The sequence below is a fragment of the Cephus cinctus genome, unplaced genomic scaffold (genome assembly GCF_000341935.2).
Source record: "Cephus cinctus unplaced genomic scaffold, Ccin1 Ccin1_scaffold0168, whole genome shotgun sequence".
NCBI classification, from domain to species: domain Eukaryota; kingdom Metazoa; phylum Arthropoda; class Insecta; order Hymenoptera; family Cephidae; genus Cephus; species Cephus cinctus.
The window spans coordinates 3,733,746-3,751,387 of NW_014332892.1; the positions used below are offsets into that span (position 1 = coordinate 3,733,746).

General features: G+C 38.9%; 3 protein-coding genes across 9 annotated transcripts; 1 reads left to right on the plus strand and 2 right to left on the minus strand.

Annotated features, from left to right (window-relative positions):
• Positions 1 to 130: 130 nt before the first annotated feature.
• Positions 131 to 1,683, plus strand: LOC107264057. The gene is made up of 2 exons (XM_015731919.2): positions 131 to 566; positions 635 to 1,683. The coding sequence occupies exons 1-2, from the start codon at positions 158 to 160 to the stop codon at positions 742 to 744; spliced, it is 519 nt and encodes a 172-aa protein (XP_015587405.1). The 5' UTR covers positions 131 to 157; the 3' UTR covers positions 745 to 1,683.
• On the minus strand, positions 1,447 to 14,579 carry LOC107264050 (maternal protein tudor). Of its 5 annotated transcripts, XM_025081660.1 has the most exons (14): positions 14,314 to 14,579; positions 13,478 to 14,201; positions 12,395 to 13,405; positions 11,914 to 12,327; positions 11,340 to 11,435; positions 10,329 to 10,894; positions 10,174 to 10,235; positions 9,196 to 10,107; positions 8,690 to 9,107; positions 8,583 to 8,627; positions 8,291 to 8,478; positions 7,368 to 7,532; positions 6,787 to 6,944; positions 1,447 to 6,717 (listed from the first exon to the last, which is right to left on the minus strand). In XM_025081660.1, the coding sequence occupies exons 2-14, from the start codon at positions 14,086 to 14,088 to the stop codon at positions 2,619 to 2,621; spliced, it is 8,745 nt and encodes a 2,914-aa protein (XP_024937428.1). In that variant the 5' UTR covers positions 14,089 to 14,201; positions 14,314 to 14,579; the 3' UTR covers positions 1,447 to 2,618. The 5 variants fall into 5 exon arrangements, with proteins under 5 accessions (XP_024937428.1, XP_024937429.1, XP_024937431.1 ...); XM_025081661.1 differs by having other exon boundaries at positions 11,340 to 11,423; positions 13,478 to 14,578; XM_025081663.1 differs by lacking the exon at positions 11,340 to 11,435 and having other exon boundaries at positions 13,478 to 14,578.
• An 820-nt stretch (positions 14,580 to 15,399) lies between these two features.
• LOC107264055 (E3 ubiquitin-protein ligase RNF146) lies at positions 15,400 to 17,602 on the minus strand. 3 transcript variants are annotated; one of them, XR_003058763.1, is made up of 5 exons: positions 17,192 to 17,602; positions 16,867 to 17,118; positions 16,494 to 16,784; positions 16,081 to 16,427; positions 15,400 to 15,657 (listed from the first exon to the last, which is right to left on the minus strand). XR_003058763.1 is itself a non-coding variant. In XM_015731916.2 (5 exons), the coding sequence occupies exons 1-5, from the start codon at positions 17,271 to 17,273 to the stop codon at positions 15,654 to 15,656; spliced, it is 741 nt and encodes a 246-aa protein (XP_015587402.1). In that variant the 5' UTR covers positions 17,274 to 17,602; the 3' UTR covers positions 15,400 to 15,653. The 3 variants fall into 3 exon arrangements, 2 of the variants coding, with proteins under 2 accessions (XP_015587402.1, XP_015587401.1); XM_015731916.2 differs by having other exon boundaries at positions 16,316 to 16,427; XM_015731915.2 differs by having other exon boundaries at positions 15,400 to 16,427.
• Positions 17,603 to 17,642: the final 40 nt, after the last annotated feature.

Genomic DNA, 17,642 nt, shown 5'->3' on the forward strand with positions numbered 1-17,642 from the left:
ATGCGCCTTGAAGAACACCGAATCCCATGTGCTTGTTAAAAGTTCCCACGTTCTTTTCAAATGATTCGAAATTCCAATCGGAACCAGTGTCACATTTTTAGATATTAAAATATAACAAACATTAATGAATTCTTTTGACATAATACAAAATTGAGAAATGAAGAAGTCTCCCTTGAAGCGGTCTGGATCTGGTGCTACCAAAGTTGAAGACTTAAAAAAACCATTTGGATTTTGTTGTGACATTAAAAATCAGGATCATGGAACTATTTATAACGCCAGACATCCGCCTTTCAAATCCTCCTTAGCTGATATTGTTCTAAATGGTGGAGGACCAGATCTCAAGTTCAGAATTCAGGATATTGGTAAACCACTTTATCCTATTCAATGGGGTGGTATTTATAAGATAAAAAGCCCAGCTACTCTGGGTGATTGTAAAAGATGCCGTGGTCCACTGAAATGGTATCTTGAAGAAGAGATTTCATTAGCAAAGGAGACTGTGGTCAATGAAAGAACGATGAAATATAATACAGAGGCAGATAAGAATCTTAAAATCGCTATGAAGAAAGGTTTTGTATTTATCAATTTCACAAAGTAATATCAATTGAATATTAATTTTGTATTTTCTTATTTACAGTAAAGAAACGTAAGGAACGTAAGAGACTTGGTAAACATAAAAGAAAGACAAGAAGCAAAGAACATAAAGAAACAGTTCAGGAAGAGGAAATATCTATTAAGAATAAATGAAGCAAAATCACAATATCTTCACAAAACAAAATTTAAAAATGTTTAACTGACACTGATTAGTAAACATATTTTTAGCAAGCATTGTTTAAAAAAATTACCAATAAACTCATAAAAATAGGAAAGGTTTTCTTAAATGTTACCATACAAATTTCTACTCTTTATTAGAAAAAATTATATTTGAGCAGCATACAAAGTTTGGCATGTTATTATAATCTGAAATAATGTAATATCGACATTAACAATTGATAATATAACATAAAGGAACTGTGGAAGTCAAAGAAAGGTTAAACTTATATAAACAGCCAGAGATAGAGATTTCGTTATACATATATATATCTTACACAATATAGATTACTCTCAAAGATCGCCATTAATTCTTCACATCAGAATTATAATTACAGGCATTGAGTCTACTGCTTCACCGATATATCAGTACATTAGAAAAACTCTCCATCGTTAATTTTACAGCTTCATTTCATTAAATCTTATATCACTCTTCATGGCACCGTTTCCATGCATACCCTGACTGAGGAATAAGAGATGGAGATAAAGGTCAGACCTTCTTGCCTCATCTAACAAGAACAAATCCCTGGATAAAATAATTTAGACTCCTCAGCATAGCCCATACAACCAGATATTTTCTAACAGTACTTCTAAATCGATGTTTCACAGAATTAAGCAAAATTATAATAAACAAAAGAAAACGATTTCATGTAAATTTTTTCATAAAGGTCAACAAAACGATATACATTCTTATGGTTTACAGAGCTAAGGATACAATAGTGGATGCTAATGTTCAGCACAACATAAAAAATACTTCATAAAGATATATTATTTGAAAATAATAGAAGATATTCTTAACATAGTGATATTTATATTAATTAATTTAGGCATCAAGTACGTTAATTAAACTGTTCGCCCATTAAAACTGTCCGATAATTCGCACACGTATTTCTTTCCCCAAGACGTTAAGATTTCACGAATAGAGAATTGAATTTGGCGACTATTTCTTGTTTAATTTTATGATCCTTCATTATTAAATAAGTTAACGTATAAAAATGCACCAGGCATTTTCTCTTTTTTTTATCATCTCGTGAAAAATGTTCGTCAAGCCGTATCGTTAATTCTTACACTGTCATTGCTTAAGAATCAAAGGAAAAATAAAATATGAATTTTTCAATGACAGTCGTTTGCGTTACTTCTAAAGTTTCTCCTGAAGTTTCAAATCGTTAAAGAAAATAAGAAATTTAATAACGTTTCATCAATGCTGGTAATTACTTCGAAAGGCACAACCAGTATTATCTTTTTAATGAATATATTTTGTTCATTTGTTCCTTCTTAAGGAAACTCTACGTTGGTGAAGCTTAGAAAGAAATACAAAAAATGCGAAGCGAACGAACGTAACGAAAGTTATACGGGGATACTGCTGCACTGTCATGAAAGATCAGTCTTAAGATGAAAATTTGCGGACCGCTGATATTATAAATCAGGCGTGTTTTCCAGCAGCTTAAGTGGGATTAGCCATTTTGTATTCTTTGGTGGCGCATGTTATGTAATGTATAATTAGAGAATTATGTATGAATAAAGTCAGATAACGTAAGAAGTTTGAGGAAATAAGAAAAGGCCTCAGCACAGAAATTAAAATTGACTTAACTATAAGATATTCCTTTGCAGTAGTATATGATTAAGTATGAATATTAAATACCGATTAACGTTAATCAAAGGAAAATGAAAATATTGTCGATCCCGCTAAGAATTAGAATTATAATGAATTATGGCTGCTATCAGGGTCCATGGCTTTTCCTATTCCTTATCTAATATTTTTTCTAAATTCGCACCGTTCGCTATCCTTTGACTCGTGTCCAATTAAAAAGCTATGTCAAAATTTTAGGAATGTTATCCTCTACGGTAATTGTAAGTGTTTCATCTTCATCTTCCTCCTCGAGTTGCTCAATCTTCCCCGCTTGATTTACAACACCAGCAACGAGCTTCTCCGAATGCGGTGTCTTTGGCGTGGATGGTCGTTCCGATTCAATGCTTGGTGATTGGCCTCTAGATACACTTCCGGGTACAATTTTATCATCGTACTCAATCTTTGGAGTAGTTGGACAGGCGTATTCGATCGGGATGTCGTCCTTAGTGGAAATAGAGGATTTCTCAGAGTTTCCATTCCCTAGAGATTCGCTATAATTGTCTTGAGATATTTCAGCGCCTCTATTGATGCTGCCTGGGACTATTTTATCATCTTGTGGTATAGAGCTACGCCTCTCCATGAGATTTAGAGCGATTTCCTGTTCGGAAATTCCTCGTGAGATACTTCCAGGTACGATCTTCTTATCTTTTGGCGTTTTAAGTATTGCACCATCCTCGGAGATATGTGCTAAAGCATCGACTTTATCTTCTTCGGATTCTACAATCTCTTGTACTTCAGGTTCCTTGCTGCTCTCGACTCCTAATTTATTTCCACGATCGTCCATAGCTAATTTTACCATATTTCCTACAATCTCATCTACGGTTAACTCTTTTACAGATAGACTTGTAGCCATTTCCGCATCCTTGGATATATCACTCATTACAGGCACCGGGATTTCCATCTTAAAGAGTACGTCGGTCATCGCCAATGTTTCTGCACTTGAAACTGGGATGATGGATTCTACGTTTTTTACAGCATCTATTACTTCGACGACTGATGTTTCTTCCTTAGGTGTTACTACATCATCCAATGGTATATCATCTACTTTCTCCATCACTATTGGGACCTCTGCTGGGAGCAATTCCACTGCCTCTGGAACTTCAACATCCGTTGCATCTGATCCTTTCGTAGATGTTTCAGTCGTTTCGACTTGTCCTAGGTCTGAGGGTTTACTTTCATCCTCCATCACTGCTGGAATCTCTACTCCTGGAACCAATTCCACTACTTTTGGAACCTGTAAATCTGTTGCATCTGATCCTTTCATAGATGGTTCAGTCGTCTCGACTTGTCCTAGGTCTGAGGGTTTACTTTCATCCTCCACCACTGCTAGAATCTCTACTTCTGAAACCAATTCCTCTACTTCTGGAACCAATTTCACTACTTTTAGAACTTCTACATATGTTGCATCTGATTCTTTCGTAGATGAGTCAGTTGGCTCAGCTTGTCCTAGGTCTGAAGGTCGACTTTCGTTCTTCGTCATTACTGGAACCTCTAATTCTGGAGGCAATTCCACCGCAGGTATAACTTCTGCATGTGTTGTCTCGATAGACTGGGCACCTTCTACAAGCGTAAGAAAAGTGTCCTTTTCTTCAGGTATTGATATAACATCGCTTGCAGCGACATCTATGACAAGTTTCATCGCAGATGGTTCAGTCATATCCATTTGTACTACTTCCGGTATTATTGAGTCCTCATTGGGATCTGTATTCTTCGATATTTCCGCCAGTGAAACTGAAGATTCTTCATCATCCTTAGTTACCATAACATCTACCTCTTTTACGGCTTCAACAATACCAGAATCTTCCGAAGTATCAGCTGCAGCTACTACAATATCGTTAACAGTCTCATCGTCAGGTTGAACAACAGTAATATCTTCTTTGTTCTCGGTAATCGTATCTCCTCCAGTTTCGAGATCAGTATCTTTGGCTTCTTTGGCATAATTACTTTCTTCAGCAGGTACACTCTTCTTCTCGCACAAAGAAGATAGAATGTCAACAACATCCTTGCCCTTGAGACTCAAAGTAATGTGTGTTGGCTCCTCATCGTCGAGGATCTCGAACTGGAACATCGTAGCACCGTCGGCAACGAGTTCGACGAACTTGTCACATGCCTCCTTGGACCAGCACTTTATATCTTCTGGTATACGAAGGGCGCAGCACTTCGACAAGCTGGGTATATTAACGATGTCTTCAGGTAGAATTTTTAGCTCCTTCGTCACTGCTGAATTTCCATAATCCATGTAGAGAACCTCAGTGCCGTTCTCACTGTGAGACAATATCTTGGCTCTGTACCACTGTCCATCCTCAGGATACGTCCCAGCGCAAATAGTACCTTCTTCGAATGTAGTTAATGGCAGGAAACTCTGCGCATCGATTAAACGATCTGCCATCACTTCCAATTCGGCGATGCAGCTCTCTGCCTGGGTCCAAAATTCAGATGGTGAATTAACGTGGCTCACAACGACGTTCGGTGAATTTTCTTCGCCCAATGGTGGCAAACGTTCCTCTATCACGGGTAATTGTCGTTCGCAGAGTAGAACCAACTTGTCGACGATGTTTTCATTCTCCAAGGTGAGTTTCACTTCAGACGTTTCGCCCTCTTTGATAACCTCCAGTAAGAAGATCGTGGCGCCGTTGGCCGCTATTTCATCAAACTTGGCGCAAGACTCCGGAGACCATTTTGCGACACCTTCTGGCAGAGGTAAGCAGCACTTCCTCGACAGAGGAGGTATTGCTGCTAGATCCTCTGGAATAGTACGGATTTCCGTGGATATCGCTGAGTTACCGTAATCTATGTAAATCACATCAAATCCGTTGTCTTTCTGGGATACGACGCGAGCTCTGTACCATTGCTCGTCCTCTGGATATTTTGCTACACAAAGGATGCCCTCCTTTATATCCTCGACTTTTGGAAACATTTCAGCCACCATGAATCTGTCGGACATCACTTCCAGGTCGGATATTGATTTTTCCTCCTGAACCCAGAATTCACTAGGTGAATTTATATGGCTTACGAATGCCGAGTGTGGGTCTAGTTCCAGATCAATTATTTCGTCGATTAGATCGTCTTCGTTGTGTATCATCACGGCATGACCTTCTTTTACAAGGACATCACCAATGCTTTTATCGCCCAGGAACAATTCTACTCGTCTTGGAACACTGTCGGCAATCACCAATGCCTGTAGCGGTGTCTCTTCGAATGTCACGAGACGATCAAATTTATCACAAGCTGCCTCGCTCCAATCCTCGGAGCCGACGGGGATAACGTCCAGTCTGCACTTGAGTCCATATTTCTTCATGGACTTCCAAGGATCCGGTATTTGCTTGATGTTTTCGGATTTATTGTTGATGATATCCGTATTTCCATAATCCACGAAGCGAACGGTGGTGATGTCTTCGTCAGCATCGAGAACTTCGGCTCTGTACCAGGAGTTGTCAGCGGAGTACATAGCGACGCACAGTGTACCTTCCTCGGGAACACCTTCGATACTAGGATATGATGGGGCTGCTGCCATCAGTTCCGCCTGCATGTTTTCAATGGTAGTCATTTCCTCCTTTCTCTGAAGCCAGAATTGCGCAGGTGAATCCGCATGAGATACGAAGACCTCGTATCTACCACCCACAACCATATCTTGAACTTCAGGTTGGATTATCGGGGTCTTCTTCTGTTCTGCTACCAATCCAAGAGACGTCAACTTGTCGCTTATCTTTTCGCCATTGACAATTAAATCGACAACCCATTTTTTATGCACATTATAGAAAATGGCCTCGAGTTCTTCATTTGGAAGATATTTCCTTAGAATTTCTGTTTGCTCGGCTTCCGTCCCTTTGACCGTTACCGACAAGGATGCTTGGACAGCAAGCTGATGAGGTTTATAAAACTGAGGTTCCAGGATCTTAAAGTTACTGTCAGGAATCTCTTCCTTGTTGCCATAATCAATAAACAGAACCACAGCGCCTTTCTCCGTCTTCTCTGCAACCTTAGCTCTGTACCAATTTCCATCTTTACTCAAAGCTGCGCATAATGAACCCACTTCCGGTACCAAAGCTGTTCCATTTGCCGAGTAATGCTCGTGTAGAATTTCGAGTAAAGTCGCCTCGAGATTAACATCAACCGAACGTTGCAGCCAGATATGTTCAGAACTAGTTGCATTGGACACCATGACTTTGTGTGAAGAACTCAGCACAAGCATTGGTGTCACTGGAGGAATTGTAGCTTCTGTGTCCGTGTCAAGGATCTTGAACTTTTTCCCCGTTGAATCGTACAATTGCACCAGGAGTCTGTACCAAGAGAAAATATATTTTTTATAATTCATTTCATAATCAAGACTCGACCCACAAACTATTTACCTATTATTTACGATATCCTCAACGGATACTATGACTTCCTTTCCTTCGACGACTTCCTTCAGCTTCTCATCCTCGTGAATAGAAGATGTACCTCCATAGAGAGAACAATGGGTTGCCTGGTTTTGCATAACTGTGAGTTGTCTCGGCAACGCTAGCATCTATTGTACAAGGGAGAAGGGACACGTGAATTTATAAGATTGAAGTAAACTATCAAACCCCCAGAGTATTAGTTGATAAGATGAAGATCTAAAATGACGTAAACTTAGCAAAGTGTAGAGCTACGATTCCTTGAGATCAACTAGTTAATAAATATAATTAAAGATCTCTAGGTAAAGCTCATGATGCTTTTTTTTAAAGAAAGCTCTTGTTTCTGCGTAAATATTGTTATTGCATACCGACCGTACGCAACTATAATGAATACTGTTATATTAGATGCTTAAATTATTAAAAACGGATGCTTCATGAACGCACAGAATAAATGACGTATTAATAGCGAGTGTGGGCGATACTTGAATTAAAGTTTCTTTTTCTCTTATTATTTCTTTCTTCTCTCTTTGATGAGCCCAAGAAAAAAGACTCACGCGATCCAGGGGAATCTCGTCGATCTCTCCGGTATCAATGAACTTCACTTCAAAGCCTGTTGTTCGTGAGCAGTTAATCACTACGGCTCGATTCCATAATCCAGCTGAATATGCAAGACAACCCGCGCCGAGGCAGACCTCGTGACAGGATAATCTTCGCATCACCTAACATTAGCATCAGACTAGTCCTTACTTAAGAGTACTCGTAAAAGTTTACTAGGATACGCAACAATGTATCTTGACGACAGATGCAAGAACAAATACCTTCCACCGTACGTTCACAATTCCCTGCGATTCTGAACATTTGGTATACACCAATTAGACATACAGAAATTTATAGATAAATACATTTAAAACGTATACACGCGTAATGACTGAGAATCGCACGAGTTCACAAAAGATCCTAATGATAAATTAATTTGCAGATATGTTAGAGAAATAGGAGGAAAAAAATTACATGAGGCCTGCCACCACATCATTTGAATTATTTTAAAATATCTTGTTGAATTTTCCTTTTTCTATGTACGAATATTATTTCTTATCTGTAATTCAGTCTCCAAAAGGTATCCAGATAATATGACATACACAATGGCTACAACCTGCTGACCCGTAGTACTGCAGATTGTTGAGTTATCATAGAATTACGCCTAAGATCAGATGTCAATAACAATATCATGCGTCATGCTACCTAATCTCAAGGTTCGTAACACTGTTAGGTCTATTAAATAAGGAAGTATTAATATTACATTAAACACAGAGTATTTATACAGAGAATACGTTATCGTCACAAATTGGGATAATAAATGAATTGCTGAGTTTTAATAATGTACCACTGAAACGCTATTCACTGACGTGTTAATATGCATAGAAATTATTAAAGACATACACATTCTAGTAAAACAATCTAGCAATATAAAATATACCTTGGGGTCTCTGGTAGCCATAAAGTTATTAACTGCTTCTTGAAGAGCTTTGGCAGTTGGCAACTGGATGTAGAATTTCGTGACACACATCACACTGGTTACGATTGCTCTGAATGTCTGTCCAACCAATAGACTTATGTCTATTCTTTCTGGTATATCAATATGTTCTATCGTTGTACTGATAGGTGCTGTGAACCGAGCAACAATGACAAAAGGTAAATTAAATTTTTCAAGGAAATTATTTGCAGCAGGGAGGGGCGAAAATGTACGGTCTTCTTGCAGGTAAACATACCTACATTATTCGCATCCTCCTTATGAATTTCTAATTCAATGCAGGCTACAGTGAATATTACTAATTAGAGAAAAATTGAGAGGGAGAGAAGTTGAATAAATAATTACCATGCTCTGCTGCTGCGGGAGTCGTCATGGCATAGGAAGCCAGTCCCCTCTCTACCATCATACCACCCACATCAGCTCCTTTATTGTTCAATGAAATAATGTACTTTCCATTTTTAACCTCGTGGAATGTACATTCGTAGTCGTCGGCATCAAAGCACTTGTCGATTTCGTGCTCGTTGGCTTTTGACCAATTCGAACCATTCGACGGGATGATGTTTTTCAGGGAACAGTTCATTGCTTGCTTTGGTAGTTGCATGAACTTCTTTTCCACTGGATAAATCTTACGTGGATCCACCATGGCGCAGTTTCCGAAGTCAACGTATCGCACTATGTGTCCACGAAGTTTATTCAGCTCTGTCACTTCTGCGCGATAGAGAGCACCGTCGTCTGAGAAAATGGCTATCACGGAAGAGCCGGCCTAAAGAAAAAGGAAATTCTATTGTGATTGATATAAAAAATATAGAGTATATTTATCAAAATAAATTTATTCGGAATTGTCCAATTACCTTCAGTGTATCCGTGATGGGTTGGCGTCCAACGTAGGCTTTCTGAATTTCATTCATCATATCGCGGAACTCCTTTTGCTTGCTGACCATTTGGCAATAAAAATTATCAGGGTTGGTAAACCAGGTCACTATTACATTTTCTGTAGTCCCTGGACAGATAGTAGCACTCAGCCACTTGGAATCTATAGAAGCGTAATCTGGTGGAATCTTGCGACTAACTTTCCCAAGATCTTTTCCCCTGTTACGTGCAGATTCCTTGGCTGTGTTCAAATCTACACCATCACAGTAGACTTCGTTCACATAGTTAGTTAGAGATACTCCATCGACAACTTCTTGCAGTAACACTTCATAGGTATCATTTTCTTGAGCAATAAATTCAGCTTCCAAAGATTTACCTTCGATGCTTGCTGAGAAAGCATCGATCTCTTCAGCAGTCCATTCCGTTTTGTTAGCTGCTAGTAATTTACAATGAATTGCTTGAGCAGGGAGTCTTGAAACCTCGGCATCAAGTTCTTTGATTTTGCTACTTTCTATTTTTTCAGTGTTTCCATAATCGACAAATTGAACTGTGGCACTGGATCCTTCCACTTCACGAATTACTGCACGGTACCATTTTAAGTCAGCTGAATACTGTGCGATACAATCAGTTCCAGGCTTCATTTTAAAATTCTTCAACGGTGCACCACCATTTTCATAGATGGATGCAATTTTTACCATGACTGGATCGAGTTCCGCATTATCAGGGTTTAACTGGACATAGAAATCTGATGGACTGTTCACAAAGACCAATTCACAATACTTAACAGCACCAACTGTTATGTTTGGTGGTGAAATTTGTGAAACTTGAGGTTTTGTTGTCTTACGAGGTGAATTGTTCATTGACGATGCATCCCAAGTACCAATCTTATTAGACTGCAATGATAAAACAATTAAAACACAATAATCCTCTCACCTCCTTCAACTAGTTACACTACGTACCTTGTCAAAACCATCAGTACTCCTTCTTTCTCTAGGTTTAAATCCAGTGGATGCTCGTTCACCTGTTAGTAAAAAAAAAAGAGAAACAGTTTCAAAAGTATCCTACACATGTCACAAACCAAATACTATCATGTAAAATATAATCGTTCACTTACCATTGTACTTGGCACTTTTTGTGCTACTACGGTCACTGTCACCATCACTCCACTTTCCAGACTGATTCCTTGACATTTGATTCCCATCCCTTCTTCCTCTGGCACCGTGGTTACTACCTTTATTACCACCACGTTTGCCACTACCTCTAGAAGAAGTATCAGAATCCTTATCACTCCATGCTTTATCACTACCAGCACCGTTTCTCTCAGGTCTGGAATTATTCCCAAATTGTCTTCCACCGCCCCTGATACTACCCCGACTTTCTCTATTGTCTTTTCCAAAACCAGTAGAGTCATTATTTCGTTCGTATCTGTCGTTCGAATCGTTTCGCGAGAATCGTTCGTTTCTCGTTGTGTCGCGTGAAAATCTATCACCCCGTGGTCCACTGAAACGATCGCCATCGCCAGCCTTCTGATAACGATTATCGCGACGCTTTTGCTCGTTCTCATCTTCCTTCCATATCTTCGACCTGGACTTATCATATCCGTTGTCGCCTCCCTCGTTCGACTGGTTCCAGGAATCTGACTGAGACTTCTTATTACTCCACTGATCGCGCGTATCCTCGCTAGAATATGACATTATTCGTGATAAGTTAATACTCTCCCTCTTGTTCTCTATACAGTTATGATCTTGCGAAGCTTATGATCAGTGTACAATCTTTTTAGCAAAAGCACACAAGTTACATCACCGGTAAACGGATCATCTCGCACTCCAGGGTATTCCTGGGTACACGCTAAAATGTATGTTAAAGAGATCAAACAATGGCTTACGTTAAATTTGACGTGCGCGTGAGAGCAGAAAAGAAAATAATTAACACGAGGAAAGACAATTTTATTATCAAATAATTATACGTTTTAGTTTTACGTTGATCTGAGAAATTAATACAAACAGCTTGAGGAAAATTAAAAGCTCTAATGAATTCCAAAACCATGAGAAAGCATTATTAAATGACGATCATGTGAGCTGATCTTTTATCTCATAAGAATTCACAGCTTTTTGTATCTCTTTACCGTGTCATCTTTGTGTTTTTAGGCTTTGATCTTGGTTGTTGAGCTGCTGCAGGTTGTGCTTGCTGTTGAGATTTTATCTCCGACCTGTGATATAGTCTTTTGTTTTTCTCTTATTCAATTATTTGACGCTCATGATATATCCTAGAGACGCTTTCAATGCGATTCTTTATAACAACTTATACTTTGTGCTACAATGTAAGAACTTGTCGAGCCCTAAACTAACAGACCACCACAACTGTCCGATTGAAACTGAATATTAGGTTTGCTATTGGACGTTACTTATAACTGGTGTGAATACGTGTCGCCACCTTAACGATTTTAGTAAAATCTGTAGAACTTAAAAGTTCACAATTTTTGAAAACCTGTTTTAGTATCTATACTTTAATGCCAGATGGCGATACTTCTGCATAAGATTGATATGCTTTTTCGTACTGACGGGCACGACTAAATTTTTGAATCATTTATACGAGAAAAAATAAAGATAAATATTCATGAAAAAACGACTTTAAGTAAAGTTTTAATGGACTTTCATTTGCTATCTTTTTTACGGAACTTAAGAGGCATTTCCACTTACCTTATATTCCTGGGATTTGGGCTCCGTGATGAGTTAAAACTTTTATCTTGCTGAGAATTCGACATGATTGTATTTTTCTCAGGACTGGAACTTAGCAGCGATTGAATGCTGACCATCGGGGAGGAGGCAGGATCGAATAGATCCACGAGTACGCCGTTCGGGTATACATCAACGACTACCATACTTAGATGTTTTTCAAGAACTAGTGATTCAAATCTATTGGCCAGTTCTTGATTGAATGGTTTAACTTGATAACCGTTCAAAGAACATCTAAGGGCCTGAGCACGAACATTTGTAACTAGGTCATTGTGAATCACTCGAAGATCCGTTGCTGTCACGATATCCTCGTTTCCATAGTCCACGTAAAGGACTTTGACTTTGTCACCACTGACGTTCAAAATCTGAGCACGGTACCTGAACATACAATCGAGTGACAGGATTGTATTTAATTCAATAAATTTAATTTAATTTTAATACCTACCAGTTAGAGTCCAATTTGTACAGGGCTGCACAGGGTAAACCAACGCCTAGTTGTGTTTGTTTCAGCGTGGGTGCAGATGCAGCGTATTCAGCTAGTGATGTCATTATTGAGTCAAGTGACTTGGTACCACTCTCTAATTGTACAAAGAATTTCCCATAAGATTCTACGAAGGAGACGTGAACGATTTCTTTGCTTCCTTTTGCAGGACGAAACGGTTCCTTATATGTAACAGGAATCTGGGACTTAAAAACCTCCTTGAGGATATCTTTTACGTTCTTCCCATTGTCATAAAGATCTCCATATTGTATGAGAGGTGGCCCTTCTGGTGGACGCACTTGTAAAATAAGAGGTTTGCCAGTAACAAGTTCCTTGAAGTAGGCTTTCATCTCATCAGTAACGTTTAACTCTTTCAAACCACTTAGGGTGAATCGGATAGATAGTACTTTCGGATGTATGTACTGTGGTGGTAATTGGAATATGTCCGAGTACGATAAGACTTCTGTATGTCCGAAATCAACGTAATATACTTTGCATTTACTTTCCGTGACGCCCATTACGACTGCTCTGCAGATTATCTTCTCACGAGTGTATCTTCCTAGGCAAACTGATCCTGGCAGCGGTGGTTCTTGCAAAGGTTCTATAGGGTGATTGTTAATTTTGCTCATCAACACAGAGAGATCTTCTTTTGTATTCTTTTCTTGAACTGAAAATTTCAGGGGACCATCATCTACGTAGGAAACAGAGACCTCGTGTGTAGAACCCACGTCTAGGACGCGGGACTTGAAAACCATAGCCTCTGCCATTGGTGATAGCTGTGATTTTTGTTGTAGTACCGGCTGTTGAGGAGGAGGAGGAGTTCTCCAATTCTCATGAATAGAGTTGCCTTGATTTTGTGGAGCAGACATGCGTGTAGGTGGGCACTGCATTGGAACATAGTGATTGTTCTGTTGATTAGGGTCTCTAAGAGGACCTCCTGGTCCTGATAAACGTGGTAGTTGTATGAACTTTGATCTATAAAACAAAATTAAATTTTAAAAATTTGAAAAAGTATATTACAACTATGATAAAATATAAAAATCTTACCGAAACATTTCTTGCAATGTAACAGGAACAGCAAGATTTCTATTGACAAGGTATTCAGCAAAGTCTTGATTTTTATAACACAATTTAATCAGGCAATGAGTACCAATTGCTGAATGTATAATAGCTTTTACTTCGCTATATCTCACAAGAATTTTAATTGTTTCTAAAGTCTCTTTAGTCCAGGTGCCTCTAACAGGGAATATATGTCCAAGAACAAATTCATAGGCCAATGGTGGCAGTGTATGCAGTGGCACAGCATTAGGAATTCCATCAAGTAGTCGAATATCCTCAGGACTTATGATATCAACATTTCCATAATCGATATACTGCAGAACCACCATACCATCCTGTCTGATATTGCATATCCTTGCCCGATAGTACCCCTCATTAAAAAATCTTGCACAGCAAATCACGTTCGGCACTAGTCCTCGACATTGAGCCCCAGGACGTCCCAAGCCTTGTTCAAATTGCTCAGACAATGGAAGTATCATACGTTCAATGCACGTTGCTGCATTTCTATCAGTCTGGCCCCATATCTTCAAGAGTGGACCATCGGCACTCACGTGGGTAACAAATAAATTGATTTCCGAACTTTGAGGAATGTTCGTCATTTTCCTGCCGATTTCTGTTACTTTCGATACGTATCAAAGGACACTAATTCACCAACCCAACGAACAATATATTTTTTCTGACCGGTTACTAATTCTAAGAAGAAGTCGCATAGCTAGAAAAGATTTCACGGTTACGAATACTATCACTTCTAGTGAAGCCGTTGATGAATTTTACGTTAACTTTTGAATTAATTTGTCCCGTAATAAAACCGTTTAGATACAAACCCGCCTAGCTGTCCTCAAACGTTCTACGTTCGAAACGCCAGGGTGAAACTTTCGTTGAAACAATGCGGACAAAAAGTCCTCCGAGACTTCTTTCTAGAAGAGACTACCGTTACTCTACTTATGGTTTTTGATTTATTATAACACTTGAATTGACTTCGATCCTGCCTCTACGGATTCAAACCGATTAATATTCCGTCTTGATGATCTTAGGCGTTACATTTTGCACAAAGAAATACATTCTTCGCACACCGTATGTACCCTATAATCACTTATAATAGTAATAGGAGTTCCGTGTACGCTACCTATAGGTTGAGAGTGGCCCGAATCTTGGGACATAATTGATAGTGCCAGTTACCGCCATTCGTAGCGCAGATGTTCCTAGTTAGAGATGCTTGGTTATTGGTCGAAGTGGGTTGGATAATGCTTGGATAGTGTCGGGGGTTACCCTTCCGCCTTATTCGCTGAGCTTGCTCAGTGGGTCGGGCCCAACTGAACAGGACTCATGGGTCTCCCGATTAGGGCCTTGAGCACCCAAAGGTATACTACGGCCATGGTCTTAGTGAAGTTAATCAGAGTATCTGTCTCTCGCGTCTTTAGTATAACTTGTTCGCTTTGCTAAAAAATACTCCCACGTGTCGTTGATCCTTGAGCACCTGTGTGGATAGAGACGATCCTAAGTGCCGTTGGAGAGGTCGTACGGGGTAGTCTGTCGGCTCTGGGTAAAGTCCTATCTGTGCTTGTGTTCTTGGGTCGGCTTTACTTGGGGTAGGTGCAGGTGCAGGTGCCATTGAACACCTGCTAGTCTAAAGCAGTCTAAAGTCACCCTCTGTCGGAAAAATTTTGCGCGGAGGTAAATGGCTGACGGGTACGCTGCTGGCGGCGGAGGTTGTAGCGTCGAATATCGTCCCTCGAGACGTCCCGGCGGTGTTCGCAAGAGCGCCGTCGGGTGCTACGCCTGTGTTCTTTCGTTGCGGTGAATCTTTACTAGGGGTAAATATTTCGGGTGTAACTTACCTTTTGCGTCTTTCTCGTCGCTCAACCCGACCTATAATTTTTGATATAAGATGAACAAGTTAATTTTATAGATTTATTTTAAAATAATTGCAGCAAATGCTCTTTATTAATTTTTCAGTAGAAATCCAAGATGCAGTACTATAAAATTCTTATTATTACATTGAACATAAAATTCTCCTGTACGGTACTGGAATCTAATATCTTACCATAATATGTGGTTGGACATTTTATTATGCAGTTTTATATATATAGCTCCTTTAGGATTTTCACATGCAATCTAGTTCAGGTATATACCAGCCAAGTATCAGTGAATAGAATCACAGTTATCACCTAAACAAAAGTAATTACTATATTAAGTACAAAAGTAGTTGTACTGCTGTACGATATAGGAATGACTGTTTACTTTTTAAAAAATAAAACATAAATTAAGCCAGATCAAAACGCATGAAATGGAATTGCTGCTCTGTTAAAGTATAGCTAACACATGATGACAGATATGTAACAAAAAAAACATTATATATATATATATATATATTAATCTCTCAGTAATTGTACTGTTTATGCATTCTTTTGTATATGTATATAATCGTAGTAAAATATGCACGATAATAAATATAATTTAAGAATCTTTAAGTTAGATGAGACATTTATGTAAAAGAATGAAGCAATATCCATGAATCACCGATTTTTGATTATAAATGAACGGGAAACTAAATAAATTTTTTTTAAATAAAAAAATGGAATTAGTCAAACCTAATAGTTTGAGATATTTAACAAATGACAGATAATCTTCCTTGGAGTGACTATGTAGGGGTCAACTTCTTCCAAGAAGTGTGTGTTCTATTGCAGCCAGGCTGATGATGAGTGATCGGAAAAGGATCCATTGTTATCTGATTCCTCCGTTTCGTTATCGCTATTTAACGAAAAATGATCTCTTCTTGGGGCTAACGAATGCATTTGTTCCAAGACTTGGTGTAAGGAATCTGACCTCTGATCTGATCTATCGGTGAGTGGTGTACCATCTCCACTGGCTGTACCACCGGCAGGAGTTTGAGGAGTGTTGCTAGGTGGTATAGGAGTATTTGTCCCATCCCCTGTACCTACATATAAAGACATATATATATATAAAATAATTACTTCATTTTCAAGGCACTATGTCAAAGTACCCATATTGTCACTGGCAGGACTAGTTGGTCTTTCAGCCCCTCTTATTTCTCTAACAATCTGCTCTTCCTCTTGTGTATTCAATCGCAATCCAGCTACACCCTTTTTTGGACAGTTGCGTAAATCTCGTTTGATCCTACGACGTCGTGAAGGTTCATTTCTTCGCAACTGAATCATTGTGCCAAAATCAGTTATGTAGAGGAAGCCTGCTATTAGAAGTTCACAAGTTCTTTTACCCTGCTTATATGCTGTCTCTAATTCCAAGTTATTTCGCTGATCATATTGCCACCACCCTAAAAGAGTTACAGTACTATGGATTATAGTAAGCATTTAGACAGGATATATCTGGATCACTCAAACAGTTTCAATAATTACCATTTCTTCCTTCATAAAACCACTGGTATTCTTCCTCAACTTCGTCTGATTCCTTTTGAGCTTCATCTAACTCTATAAGATGAGGTCTCTCTAAAAAATCAGGAGGTATTTCTTGTCGACACATGGGGCATTTTTTACTCTGATTGGCTACCCCTTTCACACAGAGATAACAAAATATATGGCTGCATGGCAATCGTGCAGGATGGATACAAGGTTGTAAGCAAACAGCACATTCCAATGCACAGGTGGAACCTAAGAAGAATATATCCCAGGTATGTAAATAAATCTTAATCCTAAAACAATTACTCAATAAAATGATAAATACCATCTTTGTCATTTGTATCCTTCTCTCTCTCCTTTACACTCATACCAGATTTCTCTGGCAAACCAAATTTCGCTTGAGCCATCACACTTTCCAAGCTACAACTTAATGCTTACGTGAAAATGACAGTAGTCTCACAGTTATAAAAGAGTGTCATGCACGTGAAGATTAGTATAAATCAATAAACATTCAGTGAACCATTTGTGTTTTTATCCTTCTGATTTGGACTGACTTTGGATAGGCTTAAAACTGTCCACAGATTCTCAAGAAAGTGTCAAAGAGAGACCACTTATTGGAGACACGGCACTCCCGTCCCCGTGCTATAGACTGTTAGCACGAGCAGCAACGCCATCTTATCGGTAGGTTATATCACTAATCTATGTTTCACTATAGCCTATTTGGAGTGTCGCCCCCCTGGTGACAAACGAAACAAAGTAACGTTATTATTTCATCG

What these genes read in the sequence shown, in the direction of transcription:
- LOC107264057 (XM_015731919.2), top strand. Translation starts at nt 158, where the DNA reads ATGAAGAAGTCTCCCTTGAAGCGGTCTGGATCTGGTGCTACCAAAGTT. An exon ending in TAAAATCGCTATGAAGAAAG is followed by an intron (nt 567 to 634) that starts GTTTTGTATTTA and finishes TCTTATTTACAG; the next exon opens with TAAAGAAACGTAAGGAACGT.
- LOC107264050 (XM_025081660.1), bottom strand. Translation starts at nt 14,088, where the DNA reads ATGACGAACATTCCTCAAAGTTCGGAAATCAATTTATTTGTTACCCAC. An exon ending in ACATTGCAAGAAATGTTTCG is followed by an intron (nt 13,406 to 13,477) that starts GTAAGATTTTTA and finishes TTTGTTTTATAG; the next exon opens with ATCAAAGTTCATACAACTAC. An exon ending in TGGCTACCAGAGACCCCAAG is followed by an intron (nt 7,533 to 8,290) that starts GTATATTTTATA and finishes TGCTAATGTTAG; the next exon opens with GTGATGCGAAGATTATCCTG.
- LOC107264055 (XM_015731915.2), bottom strand. Translation starts at nt 17,273, where the DNA reads ATGGCTCAAGCGAAATTTGGTTTGCCAGAGAAATCTGGTATGAGTGTA. An exon ending in GTTTTATGAAGGAAGAAATG is followed by an intron (nt 16,785 to 16,866) that starts GTAATTATTGAA and finishes TAACTCTTTTAG; the next exon opens with GGTGGTGGCAATATGATCAG. An exon ending in TCCTGCCAGTGACAATATGG is followed by an intron (nt 16,428 to 16,493) that starts GTACTTTGACAT and finishes CTTTATATGTAG; the next exon opens with GTACAGGGGATGGGACAAAT.